A 25,658-nucleotide genomic window follows, 5' to 3' on the forward strand; every position below is an offset into this window, starting at 1 on the left:
AGTTATTTTTTGACAGTTTTTACAAAGTTCAATGCGACAATTTGTTCACATCGAAACAAAGAATTATCATAACGTGAAACTTATTTCACCGCAAACTCTGAAACTCAAGTTTGCCAGTGCTGCCACATATGATTTTTCAAGATAAATATTTCAAGGTTATATAGGAACCTATTTACATCGACTCGTTTGTATAGGTATGAAAGTATTACTATATGTATGTATGTACTATGCTGAAATTTATAACACCGTAGGTAATATACGCGATACGTGTTAATTAACCGTACGTAGTACGTACGTACCTGCGATACTCACACAGTTCTACTCGCAGAAAGAGAGAGAAAAAATATGGACTGAGTGAGAAGGTGGAGAGGAAGAACTTATTGACAAGTAGGTACATAGTATTATAGGTAGGTATAGTACAGGTACACGCACACGTATAGAGTATATAGTATGCTCACTGTACTTTTACTTTTAATATTTTCTTTCCTTATTCCTAGTTCACCTTCCAAATATACTTAGGTATAGGCTTAGCTAGTAAAAGCTTAAAAATATGTACTTTTTGCGGGTTTCCTCATTCAATATCTAATAAAGAGGGATACTAGGACATCGTACTAATTTCACAACCGAGCTAATTTGCTAGTAAAACAAATTAAAATTCGCAAATCGATGTATGTATAATAATTCATGCAGAAAGAACGTTTCTATTTACCTAAATTTAAAAAAAATAAATGCACTAGTTATATGGAAGAAAAATCGAAACATAATTTGAAAAAGAAATACCTAACTAAATATGAAAAAATTAAAATTCAACCAAATCGACCTATAAAAATTAAAATTCACTTTATACCCTAATTTCATATTCGATTTGAAATCGGTTCCAAACCAGCGGTGGAAGCCTAGATTTTTCTCGGGTGTAGCGAAACTAGGATTGGTGGAAAGAGAAAAACGTTGATTTTAAGGAATAACGAAACTAGAGTTTTTTTGGTGCTGGTGCCAAATAAGAATTTTCTGATCGACGTTAGGAAAAAATGTCAATATTTCTGAACGAAGTTGGTAACTTTGAAGTATACCTAAAATAAGTGATAAAATGAGAGTTTTGGCAATTAACAGGTTGGTATATTCAATTATACGACTTTTAAAAAAAAATAATATCCCTTTTTAAATGTTTGTAGACTTGAAACCTGAAATTTTCTAATTTTGGAAAAGAGAAACAGATTGGTCCAAGCTAAGCGAGGGCATGAGCTTTTGAAAATTTCAATTTCGAGACAAAAAAAAACAATCTTTTTTGGGTGAGAAGTTCATTTTATTGGCTTCAACATTTTTAAAATTTGAATGAGATTCGCAGAAATTAAAATCTTAGGGGAAAAAAAGCAAACAGGTCTGAGCAAAAGCAGAGGCAGAATTTTTCAAAAATTTTTAATTCGAGAATTTGAACAACATTTTTTTTTTACCAGAAGTCAATTAAAAGTTTAAAGCAGATATTTTTGGAGGCAGTAATTTAGAAATGAAAGAATTATTTGGCCCGAACAAAGAGAGGGCGAAAGCTTTCGAAAAATGTACAATTCGGTCGATTTTCAAGTGTAGCAAACTTGAATATTTTCAAAAACTTGAATTAGGGTATAATAATCGTGTATTGAAAAAATTTGCAAGGGTCATTTTTTTTCGGGTGAAACGAACAGTTTTTTCGGGTGTAGCGAGAGGCTGCTACCGCTGTTCCTAACTGTTCTGGAGCCCACATTCCATATCTTAAAAATCCTATAATTTCAAAAAGTGCCACAAAAATTTTCCAAATAAACTTGAGCACAAAAATTGCTTCTAATTGCAGATTTCAGAATGCTTGAAATTCCCTAAATTTTTAAAATGAGAATTCTTCTTTCAATTTTCAAAAAAAAAAAAATATCGAATAGGCAACTGGAATTTTGCAAATAATTTTTTTTCTGAAGGGAAAAGGAGGAGGAGAGGGTTGTTTTCATTTTCCCGCATTTCATCAAAAAATGAAGTCAGATTAAATAATTATACCTTCATTTTCGTCCCATAAAAAGGTTTAGGGTTGAAGATGGCGGATGGACCATGTAATTTCCACTTGCTTGGGATTTCTTGTATAATTACTGAACTTTGAAGGCTCATAATATCATCACAAGACAAATTAAACTATGTACTAATAGAAGCAAAATTTTAGTATCTGAAACATGAAAGCTACCATTTGAGAAAACTGGAAATATTATAGTAAGTCTTTTTTATGCTTGTCAAAATAAACTGATTTTAAAACGGGATTTCAACCATCCCCCCCCGCCCCCCTCCGCACACCCGTCCAAAAAGTACAAAAATCCTCGATTTTGGTTAAAATTAAAAAAAAAAAATCAAGTGAAGTTGCATTGATTGTTATAAACTGGAAGACGCTGAGTTTGAATATTGGATGCGTTTCTCAATCTGAATCCTCTGCAATCCCCTTTCCATTGAATTTTCATACCCCCCTCCTGCCTCTGTGTTTTGAGACAAAAATCGAAATATGTACCTGAATTATTTTTCTTATTGTTTAAAGAAAAAATTAATGCATAATTTAAATAATTTTGACTTAAAAATTTTTTTTTTAATTTTTTGAAAAAGTTACCAAATTTTATTCATTTTTTTAATTTTTTTTTTTTTAGTTTTCATGACAATTTTTCGATAGTTCCCCCCCCCCCTCTCAAAAAACGTGAATACCGAAATCCCTCACTCTGTTTAAAAAAGGGATTTGACATTGAATATTTAAAATACCTATTCAACTTTAAAAATTTTGTAATCGTTTAAGAATTTTCAAAAATAGGTACAAAAAAAAAGAAAGGAGGAAAATTCTCGTGTAAGAAGGTAGATGAGTCTATATACTTCTTGAGTTTGTGAAAAGACAAAAAAATATTCAGGGAAAAGGACTGGAAGCCTACGAATATGATTTTGTCTTTAAATATGAAAAATAGTCACCCACAATGGCCATTTTGCTCAGGTACTTCATTGTCAGTCTGAAAACTTTGATATTCTCTACTTACGATATTCGTTTCGTTTCAGCCATGTTTTCTTTCTTCGTTTTATTATCAACACTCAAAATTCATCCAGTAGATGTCGCTACTCTACCGGATAAACAAAACCTTGGTTCAATCAAAACTCAAAAGTTTAAATTAGGTAATCTGAAAAAATTGCAATGGCTGTGTAAACTGTCAATTCAATTTTTTTTGAATCGCAAAAATTCAGGAAAATATAATGAAATATGCACATTTTCAATGATATTACAATGTTACTAGATGAGCAATATTCACTATCTCCTTTCCAATAAATCGAAGTAATACATCTGAAATGCACTCCTCTTGACAACAAAAAGAGCATGAAAATTCATTCAGCAAAAAATTTAAAATTGGACAATTTTAATACATTTGCATATATACCAGAATATCAATAAAACATTATTTTTGGAAGATCGACTTCGAGGTATACATTCACGCTCGTAAATATTTCTAAAAAAATCAAAACAAAAATGGCAAATCGACTTCGAAGTTCGAACATCGCTATCCTTCGATTGAAAGAGAATCAAACCGCAAATGTCCCTTCTTCAATCTCGATAAAAACTTAAAAACCACAATACAAACACAACGCCTTAATAACCAACGGTTATGCAAATCATTCACCATATTTTTATCGCGAGTTCAACGATTTACATGCGCACATGTACATTTCTCTACAGTCCACACAGGTAAGTAGAGGTACATTTTGTTTGAAGCGAACAAACCGGTGTTCGAAACAGGTAAGCTACGGTAAAAAGAAACGTGAGTACACAATGTAAAAATTAATATTCTCGAGTTTTTTCCCCTGATAAGGTGTATTACCTACCATTTACCTCAAGACATCTCCACGTAGGTCTACGTAGACGTACACACCGCATTCGGTTATTATAAATGAGTAAAAGTAGGCTACAGGTGATACTCGCATGCGATAATGAGACTAGATAAAATTTATAGAGGTACTTTTAAAATTATTTTTAATTTCGTTAATTCTAAAATAGCATGGTTGCTGAACGCGCACACGTTGTCGGCGTCATCATTATCATCACTACGGTTAGTGGATACTTTTTTTTTCGAACAGGGATACGATACGTTTACGTATACGACGTATATAAGGTTGACAGGAATCGAAAAAATATTACCGTACGTGCGAGTACACGTATTATTACAAGGGACTATACACTATACAGTTCGTAGCAGTAAATAAACTTCAAACGTAAAAACAAACACAGTGTCGTTGGGTATAATTAAATGGCGGCTATTAGTAGGGCAAAGGTAATCAGGATGCAAATTCCTCACCACACGTTCTCCCGACTACACACATGTGCACAGATACACAGAGTGCACTGTGGGCAGGCTTACAGACGAACACTATTAGTAAATTACTGTTTAACATCGATGTACGAGTATAGTATTTGACGAGGTATCAGTTCTCTAAAGTATAGCTCTTTTTTTCTCAATTAACTAGATAGGTAAAAGTATGTAGGTACAAGGTATGGCATTTCAAAGCTTACCTATCTACGTCAATCCTTTTATTTTTTCCAATATTTCACGTACCACACGTGCGTCTAGATATTCGTACCTATTCACTGGAATTTCTAATCATTATACATTTATACATTCACAATAGTTAAAATAACACGAGCTAAAAAAAATTTCGCATTATCGCTATTTGTTTATCAAATGTGTAACATAGGTAGGTATACGTAGAACAATGACCTAACACCTGAAAAGTAAAAAAAACACCAGTGGCAAAATCGTCTAGTAAGCAGCTAAGTAGGTACCTACTTATAATAATGCTCATTGGTAAAAAGACCATTACGTATCGTATAACTTGTGTTTGATCTTCACTTATTGGGGTTTGCTTCAGCGAAGCTTCATCACGGGCAGCAAAATGCAATTCAAGGAGAAAAATGACAGTTATTAAAACTTGAATGTATTTTTAACCTTTCATTCTGAAATGGTAAGGCCGGTGAAATATATCTCTCCAAACAATGAAAAATCGAATCAATTTTTTGAGCTGGCATGGCCTCTAAACTATGAGATTTCAAATTGATTTTTGGCGTTTTCATGACCTTTGATTAATGAAAAATCAAACAGACGGGTCAAAGACCTTAGAAGGCTAAACCGACAGACAGACAGACAGACAGACAGACAGACGACCTTGAGACGCTAGACAGGTAGATCAGTGATCTTTTGAGTCCAGACACAGAGGTCAATGACCTCAGGGGCCCAAACAACGATACGACCTTGGTAAGTCATTCAGACGGGTCAATGACCTTAAGAAACCAAACATGCGTCCTTGAGAAGCTAGATAAACAAGTCAGTGACCTTGAAAATCTAGACACAGAGGTCAATGACCCTGATAAGCCAAACAGGGCCGTCGAGAGGGAGTGCAAAAGAAGCAGTTTGCCACGGGCCTGTGCTTTTAGGAAGGCTCGGCAAAAGAAGGGCTTGTGATGAAAGAAAAACCTATTTTTTCACTTCTCAAACCACCAATTTTCGAAAATTTTACCCCCACAGGGTGTCTACAAAAACTCCCGGAAAAAAAATCATGACTTTTCAATGATCTATTTTTCACATTTTTACCGCCAGAAAATTACCACCCCCTCCCCCCCTCCCAACAAAAATTAATGACTTGAAACTGCGACGAATTTTTTAAAAAATTGACGCGTGAATTTTTTGCCTTGAGATTTTTCAACTCAAAATTTTTGAAGAATGAAAAATACACAGGCAACAAAACTATAAAACCTTGTTTTTTGTGTGATGAGTTACTCGTGAGATGTTTATCATTATTTTGCTTCAAAATCTTAAAATTCGAATGATAATTTTTTTTTAAAAATTCAAAATTGAAAACAAAAAGCAAACAGACCCGAGCGAAGCGAGAGCAAAAGCTCTAAAAAATCAATTTTTCAAAAGGTATAAAAAACAATGTTTTTTAAGCAATGAGTTACTTATGAAAATTTTATTATTTTGCTTCAAAATGTCAAAATTTGAATGATGATTTTTTTTGGAAAAATTCAAAAACGAATAAGAAAAGCAAATGGGCCTAGAGCAAAGCGAGGGCAAAATCCCTCAAAAAACAGTACATATTATTTCAGTATTTCAAAAGGTATAAAAAACGATTTTTTGTGTGTGTGTGTGATAAATGAAGACGTTTATTATTTTTGCTTCAAAATTTTAAAATTCATTTTCCATTTTTCATACTGTTTTTCATTTTTGGGCTTTTTAAAAAAATGTTAAGTGTGTTTCGAGCAAAATTCATGACTTTTATGATCACCCTATCAAAATTCATGACTTTTTCGTGACTTTCGTGACCGTTAGACAGCCTGCCTCCGTCTCACTTTACTCTTTCAAAATTGAAATTTCAAAAAAAAAAAATAATAATATCCAACTTTTAAAGTTTTAAGTGAAAAAAGAAACTTCTCACATAGAAAGTGTTGTTTTTATGCCTCCCGAAAAACAAATTTTCTAGAGCTTTCACCCTTACTTGGGCCTGTTCTCTTTTTTTTTAAAATTATCATCTTGAAAAAGCCTTTCAAATTCTAAAATTTTAAAAACCAAAAAATAAACTCCTCGCATAAAAAACATTGCCTTTAGGCCCCCCGAAATCAAATTTTCAAAAACTTTCGCTCTTGCTTTGCTCGAGGGCCAATTTGTCTCTTGTTTAAAAATTTAAAAAAATTCATATAGGTAAGTCATATGAATATGATACTCATATCAATCGGCAAAATTGGTATTTTTCCCTATATCAGTCAGAAAATCTCCAGTCAAACTCCCTCCCTCCTCCCCCTCTCAAAAAACCTCTATTTAGTTTCGTCTATAGAAATGGGGCTAAATAATATTTTCCACGGGCCCGCATTGGCTCTCGAAGGTCCTGCAGATGACAGACGGTTCAATGACCTTAAGAAGCTCGACAGGCAGACGACTTTTCTGAAGAAAGCCTACCTCTCCAACTAAAAAGTAGTCAAAAACATGGACTCTGATTTAGCTAGCAGTATTGTTTTCAATTTTTTTTTCAACTTTTTCTGCATTGAAACTCAGCACACCAGAAATCAATATAAACATGAACGATACCCATACCAATGGATATTATACATAGATTCAAAAACGAAATGGAAGGAATTTACAAGATCATTTTTATGACTATGAAAATGAAATTACTCTTCGAGCTCAGCAAGAAATTTTTTGAATGGTTCACAAAGTAAAATACGTCAATTTTTACAAGTTTTATAGCACATTTTTATCCCAAAATTGTATAAACCTAAAACATCCTGCTTCCTTGCCTCATTACAATCATCAGAAATGTGTTCTCCAATGGTACAACGATTCAAGAGTCTCCCCGAGATAATCGTAAGCTTTTAAAGTTATAAAAATGAAAATACATGAATCCAAATCATTACAAATCAAGCGTCTACGCTGAAAATAGGCTTGAACGTACTTTTTTTGTACAAATAATCAAAGACCAAATAAAAATTAAAAATCAATATAATTTGTACGATATTATTCATCAATAGGCCTACCTCATACCTGACTCGTTAATAAAATCAACAAGCTAGCTTTCTACACCAGATTAAATTTCTTACGCGAAATAGGTATGCAGACTGCAGTAATTTTTCTGAACGTGATAAGTCGTATGTAAGTGCATTCCAATACATTAAATTATATAAACGGAAGCGGCTTGATATTACATAAAGTTCTAGCTATTCCAGCCTGCCTAATGATCTAAAAACAATCATAATTCTCATTTTTCAATCCAAGTCAGAACACATCCTAAATCTGGTTTAATTATCCACTCCACTCGTCATATCTATAATCTATTGTTCAAATTAATTCACTAATTAGCTCGTTTCGAAAATCAGATTGAATTCAGTAATACAAACAAAACGTATAATTATTCTCAATTACAACCAATCTTCTTTTTAAAAACTAGAAAACTGCTTTCAGTTTCAATTCCGATTTCTCAATTAGTCAATTTACATTTTCAATTTTTCATAAAGCTCTTTACATTTTCAGCGCTTTCTAATGGTAACCCTGAACATAACGTAACGAAATTTCATTTCTCGCTTAAGGCAACACTGATACCATCAGTCAAAAAAATTGATAACTTCGTCTTGGTTCAGGTTCGTCTTGTTCTGCTGTTTATGAAATTTAAAATGGATATTGCGAATGAACTTGATCGTTAATTTCGTTTTCGATATAATAATGTGATTGCCGAATGTTCTGTGTGTCTGCGGTAGCAGATTTATTATAATTTATTACAGTATTTTCGCTATTCGTGCATTTGTTTCATGCTCACGCCGCCGTTCTTCGTGTAAACGTTTATCAACAAAATCTCTGCATTTGGAAAATATTCGTTCCTTCGGAACTAGATACTCATTTTGTAAGTATTTTATATTCTAAATATTTCCAATATACAATCATCTTCGTGATCAAACCATCTCCGGTGGATAAAAGCACAGAGAGTGTACAGTGATCTGTATCTCTTCGTTCCAAATTTGGATATAGGATAGATCCTGCATAGCCCGGTTATCAATTGTACCAATACTAATATTTTAATTCTTTTTGTTACAGTTTATTAATCGTTTACTCTAAATCATTCCAAGATGGTACTCAGGTCACCGTTGAGAATGAATAAAAACATCGTGTTTCCATTCATCAGCTGTATAATGATCATGTTAACGTTACTGGTGTTAATTCATAAATCAGCCGATGAACTAACCGCTGCCAAAAAAGAAATTAGTCAATGTAAACAGCAATACGACTCGTTATACACTCAGCTCCAAAGTAATTATTACTTTTTTTCCCATATATTTAACCAAACAACTCGTAATCCATCAGAGATAATGAAAATATTCGTGTAATTCCTGTTATCACTCGGTACAGTTTCATAATTCTTCGATTATACGAAATTTACGTACGCGAAATTTTCGTTCATTAGTCATAATTTTTACCAGAACCGTTTAGAAAAGAAATTAAAATATAAAATGGTCATTCTTCGTGTAATTGTCTTGTACCGTTGTTGTAGTTATGTAATGCTAATAGTTTTCATGTCCAAGGCGAAAGTTGACACGATTAACGTTTCATTTTTTTGTTGCAGATGCCATTGAATATAAATTACGTTTAGAAAAAACACTACAGAATGAGAAGGCTGACAATAAACAGAAAATCGAAGATGTACAAGTTATACTCAGTCAAGAAAAGGAAGAGAGGAGGAAAGAGAAAGAAGAAGCTGAGAATCGTTACGATGCGTTGAATCAGAAATACAGATTCAAAGAGGTTCGTTTCCGGTCACTAACTCGAACTCAGTTTCTCATTGATTCGAAAATCGATCGTTCAAATCATCGTGTTTTAATTTCAGAGCGAAAATAAAGACTTCAACGATAACGTTCAAAGTCTACAGAAACAGATTCTGGAAAAAGACGAACAGATCAGCACCTTGACCAAACAACTTTCATCTCTTCGTGCTGAAAAGGAGCAGTTAGTTTCTCAAAAAGACGAGCAAATCCACGATTTAGAAGTACGTCTGTTATCGAATCGTACCTTGACTATGAAAACCGTTTGTATTTACTCAGCCACGAATGCGTGTGTTTTATAAATTTGCCAACAAATTGTTGCTATCGATACTGAAAAATTTCCTACTGTATTTTAGCATTGTTTATTATAAACGAGTTTCACGAACACCTGTATCGTGTACGAAATATGCACCTTGCAAGTTGCATGACTAACGTTTTCGAGTATTAAAAAAAAAATTATCTACGTAACGAAATACTTGGTAAATATTTCAGATGAAGCTGAAAAAATACGATAAAGATGCCGTAGTAGCTCCACCGAAGAAAATGACTCCAGAAACAATCGATAGCGTTCCAGGCATTCAACAAGTAAACCTAGTTCTAACTCCGAAACTCATCGTAGTATATTCGTAACTCTACATTTTTGTCTCTCAATTATTCGATATTTTCCACAGCCTGATGGAGTCCAGCCACAGAATCCGAACGCCACTACTCCTAAAATAGATCCGTTAGCATTACAAGGAGCAGCAGAAGACGAACAGAATCAAAAAGTACTCGTCCAAATCACACTTTCGTATTAGGTATCTTATCTCAATTTACACAAATCTTATTCGTCGATTGAAAATTTCAGGTCGCTCCTCCCCCTCCACCACCGCCACAACAAGAAGAACAAGAAAACTCTCTTCAAAAACAAATGCGTAAAGATCTGAATGCTGCTCTAAGCAATGAACGTAAACCAGAAGAAAGCGTCGTACGTTGATTCTTCACCTATTCTCGTGCTCTTCTATCCACGTAATAATCTTAATTTCAAAATATTCCTCAGATAAACGCTCCCGATAAGAAAGACGACGACGCAAAACTTTCCGCCAATGCTGAAAATAGTAAAAATGCAGCCAACATGGTTCTTCCTATGCCCAACATGGACCAAATTAACAAAAAACCTCAACCCAGCGTCGCCAGTAACAATGTCGGCGAATTGCCTCAAATCGAAGAACGCCAAAAAAACATCCCTCCACCTAATCAAAATGCCGTTGAAAAGTGAGTAAGGTATACGAGTAATATTCTAGGTCAACGAAAGGATTTGTATAGGTAGTCGAATTATTAATTAAGTATTAAGAAACCTCAATATTGATTATTGTTTGTACTCTTTTGTGTTGTGATATTAAATGTTATGTTTTTCATGTGTTTATCGCTTCTTAAAAATATAGAATACTTCCAAAGCAAATGAAAGATTACAACGCTGATTACAACAAAGATACTTTCGGCGAGGAAGACGGTACGTGCTTGAACTGTCTTCGAACGTATTTCTAACCTTAAAATTTAGACGTTTTTTAAAAAAAGCACTAATTGAAATTCTGCACTTTATCTAAAAAGCTTTCGCTTCGAAAACACTCGAGTAGTTGATTGAGATATTTCAGCTTAATAACTGAAGAAAAATATGCATGTTTATTTCTCACATTTTGCAATACTACCTACCTTTCGCATTAACTTAGATTTTCTTTATGTAGGCATATTTTTTATGATCAGCACTAACCTAATTATAACTCAAAATAATTCGTCGGTTGAAGATAAAGTTTATTAACGATTTGAAATTACAAAACGATAATTTCACTGATAACGTTACTTTCGAATTACAGGAGAAGAAGGAGAATACATGGATAATGATGTAGGAAAAGGACAAGTAATTCCGAGGAAAGATTTTAAACATTTTGTAAGTGATAATTTTAAGAAAATGTACAATTATACCCCCCCCCCCTCTTCCCACATCTTCAATTGTGAATTTCTAACGCCAATGACAATTTACGAATTTCAAAATTCAATACATTAGGTACCTTACTTTCAAATTTTCACTTCCCTGATAAATTTGGGACCGGGAGGGGAGGCATGGTTTAGGAGAAACTATGAGACTGAGTAAAAAAAAGGTAATTTAGTGGTTCTTGATACTTTTTAATGAATAAATGAGACCATTTTAAGAACCACTGTACGAATTCTTCCCAGAATAAAGGTAGCTGCAGAGGATCAATTTCAAAGAGGAGGTTTATATCTTAAAATTTTTCAAGATTTCATAATGTCTAGCTAAAACCCCTCCTCCCTTCCCTCAGTTGTTCCAGCTTCAAATTTAAAATTTTGGAAACATTTCAAGTATTGTCATTAAAAATAGCGAATTAGGTAAAAATTCCAAAAAAAGGTACAACAAAGTATAAAAATTAAAAATCCAAAGTTGCGAAATATTTTCAAAACAAAAAAAAATACCTACAGAAAAATTGGTCATTTTTGAAAAAAAATTACAATTTTTCGTGAATTGGCAACACTGTATCAGAATATGTGATGAAATTTGAACTTCATCTCTGATTTTGATCTTGTTAATTTTTTTTGGAGGGGGATAGAGAGAAGTGGTTGCGCTGCCCTTTTGACATTTTTGATCAAACTTACATTGTTTTTCACCCATCACCTATCTCTCTGCAGTTTTCAAACAAATGGATCTTAGAATCGAATTTGGCAGGCTAAATTACACAAATTTTGGCACCTGACAGGACAAAATTTTGAAATTTTGTTATGTGCTCCTTCACTATAACACCCCTTTTGAGTTCAGGGTCAAAATGACCACATAAGAATGAAATTAGCAGTTAACAAATCTCAAGATGTCAAATTTCAGAATTTGTTTTCATAGACCATTATGGGGGAAAGTGAGGGTCGGAGTCGTCGGAGGTTGGGAGAGAAAATACGTAAGTGTATTCGAGTAGAAAGTTTTCCAAAAAAAATTTAAAAATGTATTTTTCAAAAAAAAATCTCATAATTTACAGATGTTTTATGAAATGCCTATCTTTACAGTTGAAGGGGTAAATGGGGTAGTTACTAAAAAAGGGAAGTACTTTCCTGAATATGGTAGAGAGTAAGGACCGAAAAATTAAAAAAATATGTATAATTTTATTTTTCAACTTGCAAATTGAAGAGGATACGATTACAAATAGATTTTGAGAAGAAAAATTCGAAATCCGAAAAATTATCAAAAGAATGAGTGCTCAAAGTTTATGAAAAAATATCAAAAAAATTGTGAACTCACAAAATTTGAATGTGAATATCCCCCCCCCCCCCCAATATCTCTAATGTATTGAAGGAAAAAAATCAAGTTTTCTTTTGCCAAAATTGCAAGAAGGACTAGTCTTGTTTTCCACCAAAATCGCCAAAATCCGAATTTTTCATCAAAATTATCAAAAAAATCAACTTTTTATCACAATTATCAAAAAAATCAATTTTTTATCAAAGTTATCAAAAAATAAATAATTTTTTTCTTCTACTTTTTTGTAAAAATTGTACAAAAGACTTTTTTTTGTCAAAATTGTTACAAAAAAATTCATGTTGTTTCATTGTTAAAATTTCCAGAAAATCTGTTTTTTTTTAAATGATGATTTCCCTAAAAGTCTTACTTTTTGGTGACAAAGGTTGCAAAAAGATCCTATTTTTTGGTCAAAATTACATGAAAGACCCTTTTTTTGTAAAATTTTCCAAAAGGTTTGTTTTGTAAAACCAGCATATTAAGCTAAAAAAAAAGTGTTAATTAGTTCAGTATTTGCGGTAAACTTGACTGTATTTATTTGATTTTCAAATTTTTTCGAAACAAAAAATTTGTAGCGTCAACTTCAATGATAAATCATACGCGTTTGAAAGTGATGCCGAAGTTGGCTAAATCGCCATTTTTAGCCTTGAATTTGAACTTGTTGATAATTTAATTTTTTTGTGCATTTTTGTCATCAATTTTGCAATTTATCAACTACATTTTTCTTTTTTTTCTTCAATTAGGAAGAAAATATGAACGAAGGAGGCGGCGAATCGGTAGTAATCCATCCAAAATAAACAGTGAAAATTACTCCTCATCTTTTGAGCAAATCATCACAATTTTCGTGGTACTTGTACTCGTGCCATCTACAATCTTCGACTGCATTTTATTAATTTATTTTTCCCGCCCTTTTTATATGTACTTACGATTTATACTGATTATTTTTTTACGAATGTGTAAAGTAGATATAACACTACATCGACATTTTAATGTGTGTATAGGTAAGCCAGTCGACTACACTTTTTTTTACAGGGCATTAGACAAAGGACTTTTTCTTAGATAGAAGTTGAATTTGCGTACTCGTATTTTATTATAAAGACAGTATTACAAATTATGATAATCATCTCGATATGTGTGCTTGACGTACTTAAGTAATTTGTATATCTTCTTTACGTAAATTATCATAGACATTTTTCCTGGGATTGTGAAATATGTACCCGTATATCTAGTGTTACCACTTCCTAATCGATCGATACTCAAATAGTATTATAATAGGTATTTATTTTACATATGAAAGACTTACGTATTACAAATACCTGGTAGTTCTTCTCAAAGATCTTATTGAATTAAGTTTTATTTATTTATTTTTCGATACGAATTTACAAACGGATAATAATTTCTTATTTTTCTAAAAAATAAGACATATCGATAAGCTTTTTTAATCGTGAATTTTTTTAAATAAGTTTACGTATTTTAAACCCATTTTAGCAAAAAAATTTACTACCGAAGCGAAGTAATTAGGTATTAGAATAATAAATCACGCAGATACGAAATTACTTCGTAGCAGTGAAGCTTCGAAAAACGAAATTAGCTTTGATTTTTACGAACTAAGGCGAAACTTTCAACAATTTGGCAATGATACAAAGTATTCAGAGCCTCAGAGGTCATATAAAAACTAGCTCGATAGTACTTTTTTAATTTTATTTTTCAAATAGGTATATTTTACCGCTCTCTAAAATATAAAAAAAATCAGCAAATGTATTTTTTTTATCGCCTGTGTGTATTTCTTTTTATGTTAGTTCGCGACTTTGTACGAATGTATGTGTTAAATGTAGCGTGTTTTTGATTCTTTTTTTTCTAAAACATGTAATTTTAATGAAATATAAATTTTTTTCTGTCTCGATGTTTTGGCATTTTAACGTGTTAATAAAATTAACAATGTAGGAAGACCTTTTATTATTACTTCCGAATGCGTTTCCGAGCAAGACGGATATTTCTAAATTAATGGCCAACTCCTCTCATTACGGACGTATTGTAAAGATGAGGGTTGCTTTGCTTTTACCATTTACCCTATTCTCATTTAGACCTTATTGCCGCCTTTTCTGCCATCAGAATTTTGTAAATTCGTTCATCTTATTCAATGATTTAACGTTACGGTAATTTCACAGGGTTGGTCAAAATTTAATCTAATTCGTGGGGTTGGTAGGGTCCGGTTTTATAAGGGCTGTAAGTAGGAACCGATCGGTACGGGTATATATGTCTTGTTTATATCAATTTCTACACGAATCAGTTAACAGGTATCCGAAGGGTTTGTATTTTGCAATAATATGTAAGTACCTAATTACATGAAATCGAGGTTGTTTTATTACGGTATGGCAATAATTATTTTTTTTTTAATGCACACGAGTAGAAAAGACAGAAATTTTACGAACGTTTTAAGTACATTAGGTGGTTTAAATTGCACGTAAACCTACATTTTTAGCAAACTAGTATTGAAGAAAACAAAATACAGTTGAAAAAAGTGCCTAACTGATACTGAAATCTTATTTTAAAAAACAAAAATGGTTTAAAATTATAAAAAAGCAGAAAATAAATTAAAAAGCAAAAAAAAATATTTCAAAAAAATTTTTAGACAGGGTGTTTCCAAAAATTTAAATTCGTGCCAAAAAGAAATACGAATTTTATATTTCTTGTAATCGAATCCTAAATACATTTTATGTATGCGTTTTCAACTGAAATGCTTTTGTGTGAAATATGCCAATTCTGCTGAAAAGTTGACACGTCTTACACAGGTTTTAGAAATGTTGCCTACTCCAGCAATTGGAGGTGCAATCTTCATTTCAAATGACAGTATCTCCCATCTAAAATTGATATTTTCAATACCTACCTTGAAAGATATAGAAAAAAATATGAATGAATACAAAGAAAAAAGTGCACCGCACAATTATTTTGCATTATTTCGCCGATTTTTTTGAAGATTGAAAGACCAACGCAACTTACACAGGATGATTCAATTTCAAAATCCTGGCGGGGGGCCGATTCACCCCACTCCATCCACTATGCTCTAAGCCAAAAATGCAAGTGATAAAATTATGTAAATACATTCAAAAAAAAACATCAAAAAATCGCCAAAAACCATCTTGAAAAACATGAAATTTCAGTAAATTCTGTCAAAAATCCACAACTAATGATAAAAACGTGTTAAAATGATGTAAAAAAATTGTCAAAAATGAATAAAAACCGCTGAATATTTTTTTTAAAAAACGCACGAATTTCTAGAAAATTGGCCAAAAGTGCAAGAAAAAAGTAAAGGAACAAATGGTTGCCGATGATGAATTGATAAGTGGTCTGATTCATTGCCAGAGCATGTGTAGTGAACCTCTCACGAGGTCAAGACATCACTATAGCCAAGCCAAGTTGAGAGGTACTCGTACTTATTCTTTGAAGTACTGCCAGTCTTCCTAGCCCATTCCTTATCCAGCTCCATGCTAAATAAGATGTGATCATAGTAGCTTGTTTTATTGTTTTTCTGGAAATTAGGAGAGACATATAGGTCTCCAGTGGCCAGATCGAGCTATGAAAAAGTAACCAGAAATCCATCAAAAACTGACTAAAAAGGCAACAAAACATGAGCGAAGCATTTTGTCGCAATTTTTTCCAAACAATAGTACTATTGGATTAAAATTATTTCGCAACTTTTCGGTAAAATAACGAAACCTGTTGCCTGTTTTTAGCAGAAAAGTGAGAATTTTTGGCTCTTTTATTTTTTATAAAAAGCAAGACTGACAATTTCTACAAACGGCAGAGCCTTTTGGTAATTTTTGCCAAAAAAAGGAACCAGATTTGGGCAAATTTGGGCAACTTTTGGAAAGAAGTAAGACTTTGATTTTCGGCAGAATGGAAGAAGTTGAAAATTTTAGCAAAAGACGTTTTAGAAATTTTTTCCAGAAAAGTGGAACTTTGTCGCATTTTTTTTTTAGCAAAAAGTGACATTTTTAGGCAATTTTTGATTTAAAAAAAATGAAGACAAGACAGCTTAGCAAAAAACAAAACTTTTTGGCATTAGAAAAAACGTGAATTTTTCAGCAATTTTTATAACAAAAATCAAGATTTTGACTATTTAGCAAAAGGCTGCAATTTTTGGCAATTATTTCTGACGAAAAAGTGAAACATTTTGCCAATTTTCGGAAAAAAGTGACACATTTTGGGAATTTTTTGTAAAAAGCAAAAAATGTACGATTTTTTGGGCAAAAAATGAAATTTTCAGCAATTTATGACAACAAGTAAGATTTTGACTATTTAGCAAAAGGCTGCTATTTTTGACAATTTCTGACAAAAAAAGAAAACTTCTTGCCAATTTTCGAAAAAAAGACACATTTTGGGAATTTTTAGTATTAAGTAAGCAAAAAAAGTGCGATTTTTTGGCCAAAAAGTGAAATTTTCAGAAATTTATGACAACAAGTAAGATTTTGACTATTCGGCAAAACGCTGCAATTTTTGGCAATTTCTGACAAAAAAGTGAAACATTTTGCCAATTTTTGAAAAAAAGTGACACATTTTGGGAATTTCTTGAAAAAAGCTAAAAGTTTCAAACAATTGTTGGAAAAAACAAGACTTTTTGGTCACTTCGACAAAAAGTAAAACTTTATGCTACTTTTGGCGGAAAGAAATGTGACAATTAGGTATAGCAATTTTAGCAAAAAAGGGAGGTCTATTGAAAATTAATGGTAAAAATGAACGTGAACATTTTTAGCAATTTTTGACAAAAAAAAAGACTGAATTTTTTTTCAAAAAGCAACAATTTTTGAAGATAAGACAGACTTTTTCGATGTTTTTGTCAAAGAAGTGAAACTTTTTCGCCATTTTTGATAAATGCAAGAATTTTTGCCAATTTTCAAATATAAATAACCTTTTTGGAATTTCTTGTAAAAAATCAAAAATGTTGATCAATTTTTGGCAAAAAAAAACGAGGTCTACCCATTGAAAATTTGTGGTAAAAAAGTAAACACTTTTGGCATGTTTAGACAAAAATCAATTTGATATTTTAGAAAATTTTTGGCTTAAAAAAGTGAGACTTATTCACAATTTTTTGGCAAAAAAAAAGTACCAAAAAGTAAGGCATATTGGACATTTTTGATAAAAAAGTGAAACTTTTTGACAATTTATGCTAAAAAGTAAAGCTTTGAAAATTTTAGCAATAGCAGGTTTTTTTGGAAATTATTATCGACAAAATACGACCTTTTTTACGAACAATTTTTGCAAAAGGAATATTGGTAATTTCTGACAATAAAGTAGGTAGGTAGTGAAGTTGAGTTAAAGGAGACTTTTTGGTATTTTTTGTAAAACAAACGACAATTTAAATCAATTTTTGGTATGAAACGAGACTTCTCAACAATTCCGACAAAAAGCTAGACTTTTTGCTGTACCTAACGAGACGTTGAAAATTTCAGCTAAAAAGAGAAGGCTTTGAGGCTTTGTAATTGTCACAAAAAAGGGGCAATGTCTCGAGTTGAAAGAAATGAAAAAATGTATACTTTTTCGAATGACTCGCTTATTGCTTATTAATACATAATTATGTATTTTTTTTTTTTTTTAGAAAAAGTAACGCCAAGATTTGAAAAAATAGAATTTTTGAAATGGGAAAAAAATAAGTAACTTTTGCAACTTAGTTACTCAAAAAGTAACCACGAACCCTGCCCTGTATACTTAATCCAAGGTTGATATACGATGTTCAATGAGATCATTCTCATTTTTGGAGTGAAAATATTGAGAAAAAATTTCTAATGGGTGGAAATTCCCTGCTTTGAATTCTTATACAGCACTATGCCAGGATGTCAACTTACCTACGTACATGAAAAATGCATCCCTATAAATTTACCTAGATATCTTTCTGAGGAATTTACAGAACCACTAAGCTGACTGAGCTGATTACACAGTGTCAAATGTATCGTAAACTAGATCAACATAAATCAAAACATGAAAACAAAAAACAAAAACAATAAAAATAAACAAAACGCTATAATCGCACATCCTGTTCTTTGGTTATCTAACCTACTTCTGGAAATTTCACACCTCAAATTACAACAAGTACCTGTATAGTAACCAAGCAGATGCTGAAACATAACAAAGATACGATCTATCTCTTCGGGGAACTTTTTCTTCAATTTTCGTCAAAAGTGACGATTTCAGAGACATTCGACAAAAATATAAGCATCAGGGACTTATAATCAGTAAGTATACCTAATAATACTATACGAGTATAATATTATCTCTGTGACTCTGTGTGTGTTTAGCCTACAGAATAGTAGAAAACATCCTCATCGTGATATCCACATCTACAAAAATACTTCCCTCACAGATTCGAATCTACCTTGACGTATACACATCCACATCCAGATGAATCGAACGACAGAGACAGACCCATAGCGTAATCCCGTTAACATTAAGCACCACTGAAACGTTGTTTATACCACGTTTGAGTCATCCTCCTAATAATAACAGTTGCGTGCTCTAAGACAACTCTCTCCTTTTTTCATAATTGACAATAGGGGTTAAAAGGGTTTTTAAAACATGGGAAAAATTTAATATATAGCCTATCGGACTTACACTTACCCTTATTTTCGAGTTTTTCTGTATTTTAATTAAAAACAGAAAACTCGATAAAAACACAACGATTTCTATGCACAATACCCACCTACCAACGAGAACGACGTCTATGTTAAGGTCAAATTGAAATTTGCCAAACAAAATATTCTGCAAGAGGGAAGAGGTGGAATGGAAAAAATAACATCGAGAGTGTACTTTGACTGTTCGAATTTAAAAATGTAATATTCTACGTTCTATACGGTTGACTTTGACCTTTTAGGAGAAATATACTCGCGCAAATAGATAAGCGGAACGGATAAATGACTATTTTATACGAATGCGTGGTCACATTTGCGCATACAGAATGTACACAGAGATAGTCTCAGGTACCTAATCTCTCACACCCCCAAATTTCACCACGTAAAATAGCTCATTCACGTAAGAGAAAAAAAAAGAAGAAACTTGCAAATCATCCTCGTATTAAAATACCACATCAGATTGTACGGCCTGTCGCCGGGCAACGATCGACGGTATCAATTTGTTATTAATTTCGATATACTATACCATAGTGACGGAGAAGGATCGCAGATCCCTCTTATGAAAATATTATCGATAAAACGCCGAAGAACGGAACGGACGCGGATGAAGCGGCAAGAACGCGCCCAATAATATAAGGGGGAAGAAGTGTCAGAAGCTCGTGCCAGAGGCGCACGAGGGTAAAGTGTGCTAGGCGAAAGGACACAGGAAAAGGATTAGAAACCGGTGTTATTTCCAGTTGCTGGTAACAAGGATGTGTCGATAAAACGGTAAACAGTTGAAAAGGGTACGCTAGATGAAGATACGAGTAGCATGCGCTCGAAAACCAACTATAGTGCCGACCCGGACCCGGGCCTATTTCCTTATTCGGCACAGCCTAGGTGGGGCGAGCGGTGACAAGAGGGTACGAGAAGGCCACAACCTCGAAACAAATTCGAAAATATGGGTCAAAATGAATCTCGGCAGATGCGAATTCAAGAAAGGAGCATGCTAACATGTACCACAATAGGTCAATGTGAAAATCCAACCGCGTTTTTAAGCCTTTATTGTCAACATGTTCGAGCAAACCCGCGTATTAGCGACTATTTTCCACAAGTAGGAACTCTTAAATGCTTTTATCGGTGTACCCGTTCACCTCTTTTTTCCTATATACCTATATTACCAGTAGACCTACGTGAAATGAAATCTACCCCTAAAGTAAAGAATCTGTGTAGATTTGCATTGCCTGTCCATGTATATTGTACTACGAAGGTATGTATGTACTTGACGACTAATGTATTTTTTTTAAACGCCATATTTTCCTCCGCATTCCATCCTGGAGGCGGCGAAGAATTGGCGCGAGTGAAAATAATGCAATAAATTTGACTGGAATTGACGCCGAGACACTGCGTCTTTAGGGCGCCGCCGCTGTTAACTCACAACGTTCGTGTTCATTTTACAATGAATTACGCAGAAAAGACTTAATGAATGGTACGATTTATTTATACATTTTGGCAAATTCGATTTATTTTATTCACGTGCTGTTATATGTAGTATGTGACGCCTGATGTGTTACTACATACTTGTTAGAGTAGGTGGCTGTGATTCAAAACATGAAAAAGAAAAAGAACAAAAAAGCACGATATTTTAAAAGAAAAGAAAACAATAATGATTGACAGCAGTGAAATACAACCTCGATGAAACAAAGTTGAAAAAATATCTATTCAGAGGACTCATTTTGAGTTGAAAGTCCCTCGTAGGATTCATTTTACGCAAAATGATCTTGAATTGCGAAATGGGTGATCAATTTTTCTCACCTCGATGTATCATAAGCAAGGATCATTGAACGATGGCGAATGGTGCAAATCTAAGATCTCTGCATTTTGTGAGTTGGTGTGTGTGAGAGAGGGGGGTGGGGGTTAATTGAAAATTCTGAAAACATTTTTAATGATTCCAAAAATGTGCCAATATTTTTCTAGCATTATTGAACCTCTCTTTATCTTCCCAGAGCTCATACTCGATTTTTTCAACAAAAAAAAAGTGACTTTAAAAACTAAACAAGTTCAAAAAATAAACGAATAAGGTAGTAACCTAAAAAGTTACAAAACGTGATCAAAACATTTTGTAATGATCCTGCAATTACAAACACCAAAAAAATTTCAATGTTGAAAGAAATCACGAATGAATCCAGAAGGACCAACATGAGTTCAATTTTAAAAAACGTAAAAAACTGATTTTTCAGGCAATATTTTAGCAAAAAATTCGACTTTTTTAAAATTTTTGCCAAGAGAATGAGACTAGGTACATATTTTGTAACAGCAAAGCAAGATTTTTTTGGCAATTTCAGACAAAAAAGCGAAATTTTGTCGATTTTAGCGAAAAGTTTTTGGAAAAAATTTAGGATTTTTTGGAATCTTTTTTTGGCAAAAAAATGATACCTACTTACCTAATTTATCAATAATTTTTGTCAAAAATAAAATAAAATTTTCAAACAGTTATTCAGAAAAACAAGCACGGGACTTTTTGACAATTTTTGGCAACTTGAGGAAAAAAAACAAGGTACCTAAGTATTTTTATCAATTTGGAAACGACGAGAATTTTTGTTGATTTTTGGCAAAAAGCATTTTGCCAGGAAACTACTGGTAAAAAAATGATACTATTTTAAATATGTTCGTAAATTATTCACTCACTTGTTGATAAATGATAACATTTACTTTTTTCTCCAAAAAGTAGGACCAAGACTTAGAAAAGTTAAAATTTGAATATTTTGATTTTTTTTCAAAGTAACTTTATAGTGATTAAAATTTTGAAAAAGTAACCTAAAGTTATTTTTTTCTAGTAACTTGGTTATCTACTTGAAAAGTAAGCGAGTATACGAGTCCTGTTTCTGTTTCAGCTCGGAACAAAGCTCTTGAAATTTTAAGAGCCAAAAAAGAGCGAGTTCTTGGCAGCAAATGTAGCATCTTAAATCTACAAACTTAATTGTCGTCCTTCGTAGGCAATTAGGTATACTGCTTGAATTATCAAAAACGATCAAAATTGAACGAAATTTATAGTAAAACTGGACAAAAAAGGCGAAAATTGCAAAAAAGCAGGGTCAAAACTTGACAAAATTTCATAAAATTTCAAAGACTAAAAAAAATTCTAGGTAAAATTGAATCAAAACTTCACAACAATTGCTCTAACTTTGCAAAAATAAAACAATGTATCTAACGGATTTTTGTTGTTGAAAAAAATCACTGCTTTCTTCACCACATTTTTACAATCAAATTTTTTTTAGAAAGCTCTCCGCTCGAACCTCCTCCCTCCCCCCATAGGAAAATTCTCAAAAAAATTGAAATTAGAAGAAAACTTGCATATAAAAAATATTTTTCAATTTCAACCAATAAAAAAAACAAACAGCCATCTTTAATAAAAATGAACTTTTTTCCAATAATTTGAAGGTTTTTGTTGGACGTCTGAATTTTTTTAATTTTTTTACTACCTTTTTGATTAAATTCACTACTTTTTCACTACTCTCACTACCTATCAGACACCCAGTAAAATTTAAACCACAAACGAATAAAATGATGAGTGCATAAAATGTATCAAAATTTGAGAAAAAAAATAAGTAGCAAAAAAACCTCTAGAACTAGATAACCTAAAATATGAAAAATGAATAAATTCTGCCAAAAGTACTAAGGGGGGTGGACCTTCAGTCAATTTCAAAAAATTGGTGAATAGGAATTGGGGCGAATCTGAATTTTGGTATACTGGCCTATGTTTGTACCCTGAACACGAATCCGTGGAGTCCCCACTTGTAAACCAAGTGATTTTCCCCCAAAATCATGGCTCAGATTCAAAAACCCCCTATATTTTATTGAGTCCAGCTCCACCCCCCTTAGGGGGACGAAGTTGGTTCATAGCTCATCTGATAGGAAATTTGATTTAGAACAACTTTCATAAACTTCATTTTTGGGCTAGGACCACAATTTTGGGAGGTAGAGGTGAAACCCCTCATTTGGGGGGCTAGAATCCACATTTGGGGGAAAAATCACCTGAGACTGGTGGGGACTCCACGGATTCGTTTTCAGGGTACAAAAATAGGCCAGTATACCAAAATTCAGATTCCCCCCCGCATTTTCCTATTTGCTAATTTTTTGAAATTGACTGAAGGTCCACCCCCCTTAGGGGGACGAAGTTGATTCATAGCTCACCTGATAGGAAATTTAATTTAGAACAACTTTTACAGACCCCCCTCCCTATTTTTGGGTTAGGACGTCAATTTCGGGAAGTAGAGGCGAAAAACCTCATTTGGGGGGGACTAAAATACACAATTGGGGGAAAGCTCACCAGGGACAGGTGGGGACACCAAGGATTCCTGTTTAGGGTATAAAAATAGGCCAGTAGGTATACCCAAATTCAGCTTGTCCTCTAGCGTTTCCCTATGACCCCCTTTTTTCGGCTAATTTTCTTAGGCTAAATGGTAAAATGGGGTACCTACAAGTAAAAAATTTGATTTTTAAAATTTGTTCAGTATTCATTCTATACCAATAATTTCATAGGTGCATCAACAAAAAATAGAGCTCTATTCCAAAGTGGGTTAAGTCATTTTTTCCTCCAAAAAATGCGTTTAAAGTTTTTGATGCTGAAATTTGTTCTGTTTCCAAAGGTCGGTGCACCTTTTCTTTCTTTGAACATAGAACACTTACTTGTAGAAAAATTTACTTTGAAAAATCGATCACTTGACCCACTTTTGAAGTAAAAATCTCCGTAAAACGTGCCTTTTTTTGAAACGACTTAACCCACTTTGGAATAGAGCTCTTCAAATATAGGTAGTTGTGCTTAGGTCTAGGTATGAAATGTACGTTACTAACTTATTTTTTGTCTTCCTATAGCCACATACTTGATACGTATTTCATGCAACTATAAATAGTTATTATATCATTCTACCTAACCTACTAACACACCTGCATATTTGCACTAAATTTACCTCACAAGACCCTAAAATTTTTTCATTCTTGAAAAAATCTTTATTTATTACCACAACTACACGAGAATTTAAAAAATTATACGTACGTAAGTATAGCATAGAACATTTCCCTGCATCAAAGTCTCCGTAACCAATGAAACATTTGGCAGCCGGGATTAAACAACTATGCGCATTATACGTAAAAAGAAAGAAAAAAAAACCGCGTCAATTTAAAATAATTGAAACGTAAATTTTTACACAGCTTAACAAATTGCCAACATCTTATACTTACACGTGTAGGCTAATATACGAATAAATACTACATGTGCCACCGAACAACGGAAGAAAGAGATTCATCGTTGAAATATAGAACAATGTTCGAAAAAAAGAAACTTATCGAAAACGTACGAAAAATTTTCTACAATATTTCGAGAAAAAGAAAAAAAAAATAGTAGGTCGTGGGAAAATAAATCCTGCATGTGTTTAGTTCTTCTATCGTAAAAAATTATCTCTCGATTTTAGGAACAGGTAGGTACTTGCAAAATAAATCGTATTGCTTTTCATCGTGTTTATTGTTCCAATCTTAAAATTTCCGTCTTTTACAAAAATAAAACCCATTGGGTACAACGATATACACGTAGGTTGAGCATAAGAAAAGGAATCATATCAGGGGGTTGGTAACGATAATGACACATGTGAATAGGATTACCTACACAAGAAAGTAGGTTAATCGCTCGCTTTGCGAATTGGTCACTTTGTTAGGGAATCTGCAGATTCGTTGGAAAATGATTAGTTACTTAGTTTAAAGAATAATACCAAGCGTTGAAACAATAAAAAAATGGGGGTGGAGGGCAAAACGTCAATCCAATACTTACTATGTATAAATTTTGAAACACTATAAATTTACAAACTCTAGAAAACACTTGGAATCTTTTTAAAAAAAATTCAAGGAAGTTCTCCAACTCATTACCCTTTGGAACAAAATTTTAAAAATTTTAATTTTTTGAAAATGAATTGAAAATTTTGAAGCTGAATTAGAAGATTTTTTTCTCTTGTCCGGTCGGCAATACTAAGTATCTAAATTCCCTTCTTGCCCCAATACTCGAGGAACTTCATCCCCTAGTCATCAATTGTCCGGTCCAGTTTGTCTGCGTCAAAATCACCATATAAGCGACACCTGAAAAGGTGTCTGTCATCTTGTACCTCGCCACATTTGCACAGATCGTCATCAGCCAAATGCCATCTGTGTAGGTTGGATTTTGAGCGTGTTGTTCCGCTTCTGATTCTATTCAGAGTTTTCCAGAGGCTGTACTTCAGTTGGTTGCCTTGGGGCAATGATTCGCTCATAGTATTGCTACTTGATGCTGTGTTCCAGATTTGACAGCGTTCAACTTCGGCAGGAGCACTCAATTCATTCACTGTTCTCAAGAAACTGTGTCTAGATTTTAGTCTGCTCTCTGGTAATTCGTTGTAGCCATGCATGGGGCGTAGGGGGTTGTGTGTTGCTT

The 25,658-nt window shown here is 33.1% G+C and overlaps 1 protein-coding gene across 1 annotated transcript; it reads left to right on the forward strand.

Moving 5' to 3' along the window:
- Positions 1–8,117: 8,117 nt before the first annotated feature.
- LOC135842890 (Golgi integral membrane protein 4-like) lies at positions 8,118–14,502 on the forward strand. The gene is made up of 11 exons (XM_065360567.1): positions 8,118–8,412; positions 8,604–8,816; positions 9,130–9,308; positions 9,391–9,549; positions 9,818–9,910; positions 9,997–10,092; positions 10,173–10,292; positions 10,365–10,579; positions 10,750–10,817; positions 11,179–11,252; positions 13,343–14,502. Exons 2-11 carry the CDS (start codon positions 8,636–8,638, stop codon positions 13,394–13,396), a joined length of 1,239 nt encoding a protein of 412 aa, XP_065216639.1. The 5' UTR covers positions 8,118–8,412; positions 8,604–8,635; the 3' UTR covers positions 13,397–14,502.
- The last annotated feature ends 11,156 nt before the right edge of the window (positions 14,503–25,658 follow it).

The sequence above is a fragment of the Planococcus citri genome, chromosome 4 (genome assembly GCF_950023065.1).
Source record: "Planococcus citri chromosome 4, ihPlaCitr1.1, whole genome shotgun sequence".
Lineage (NCBI taxonomy): Eukaryota > Metazoa > Arthropoda > Insecta > Hemiptera > Pseudococcidae > Planococcus > Planococcus citri.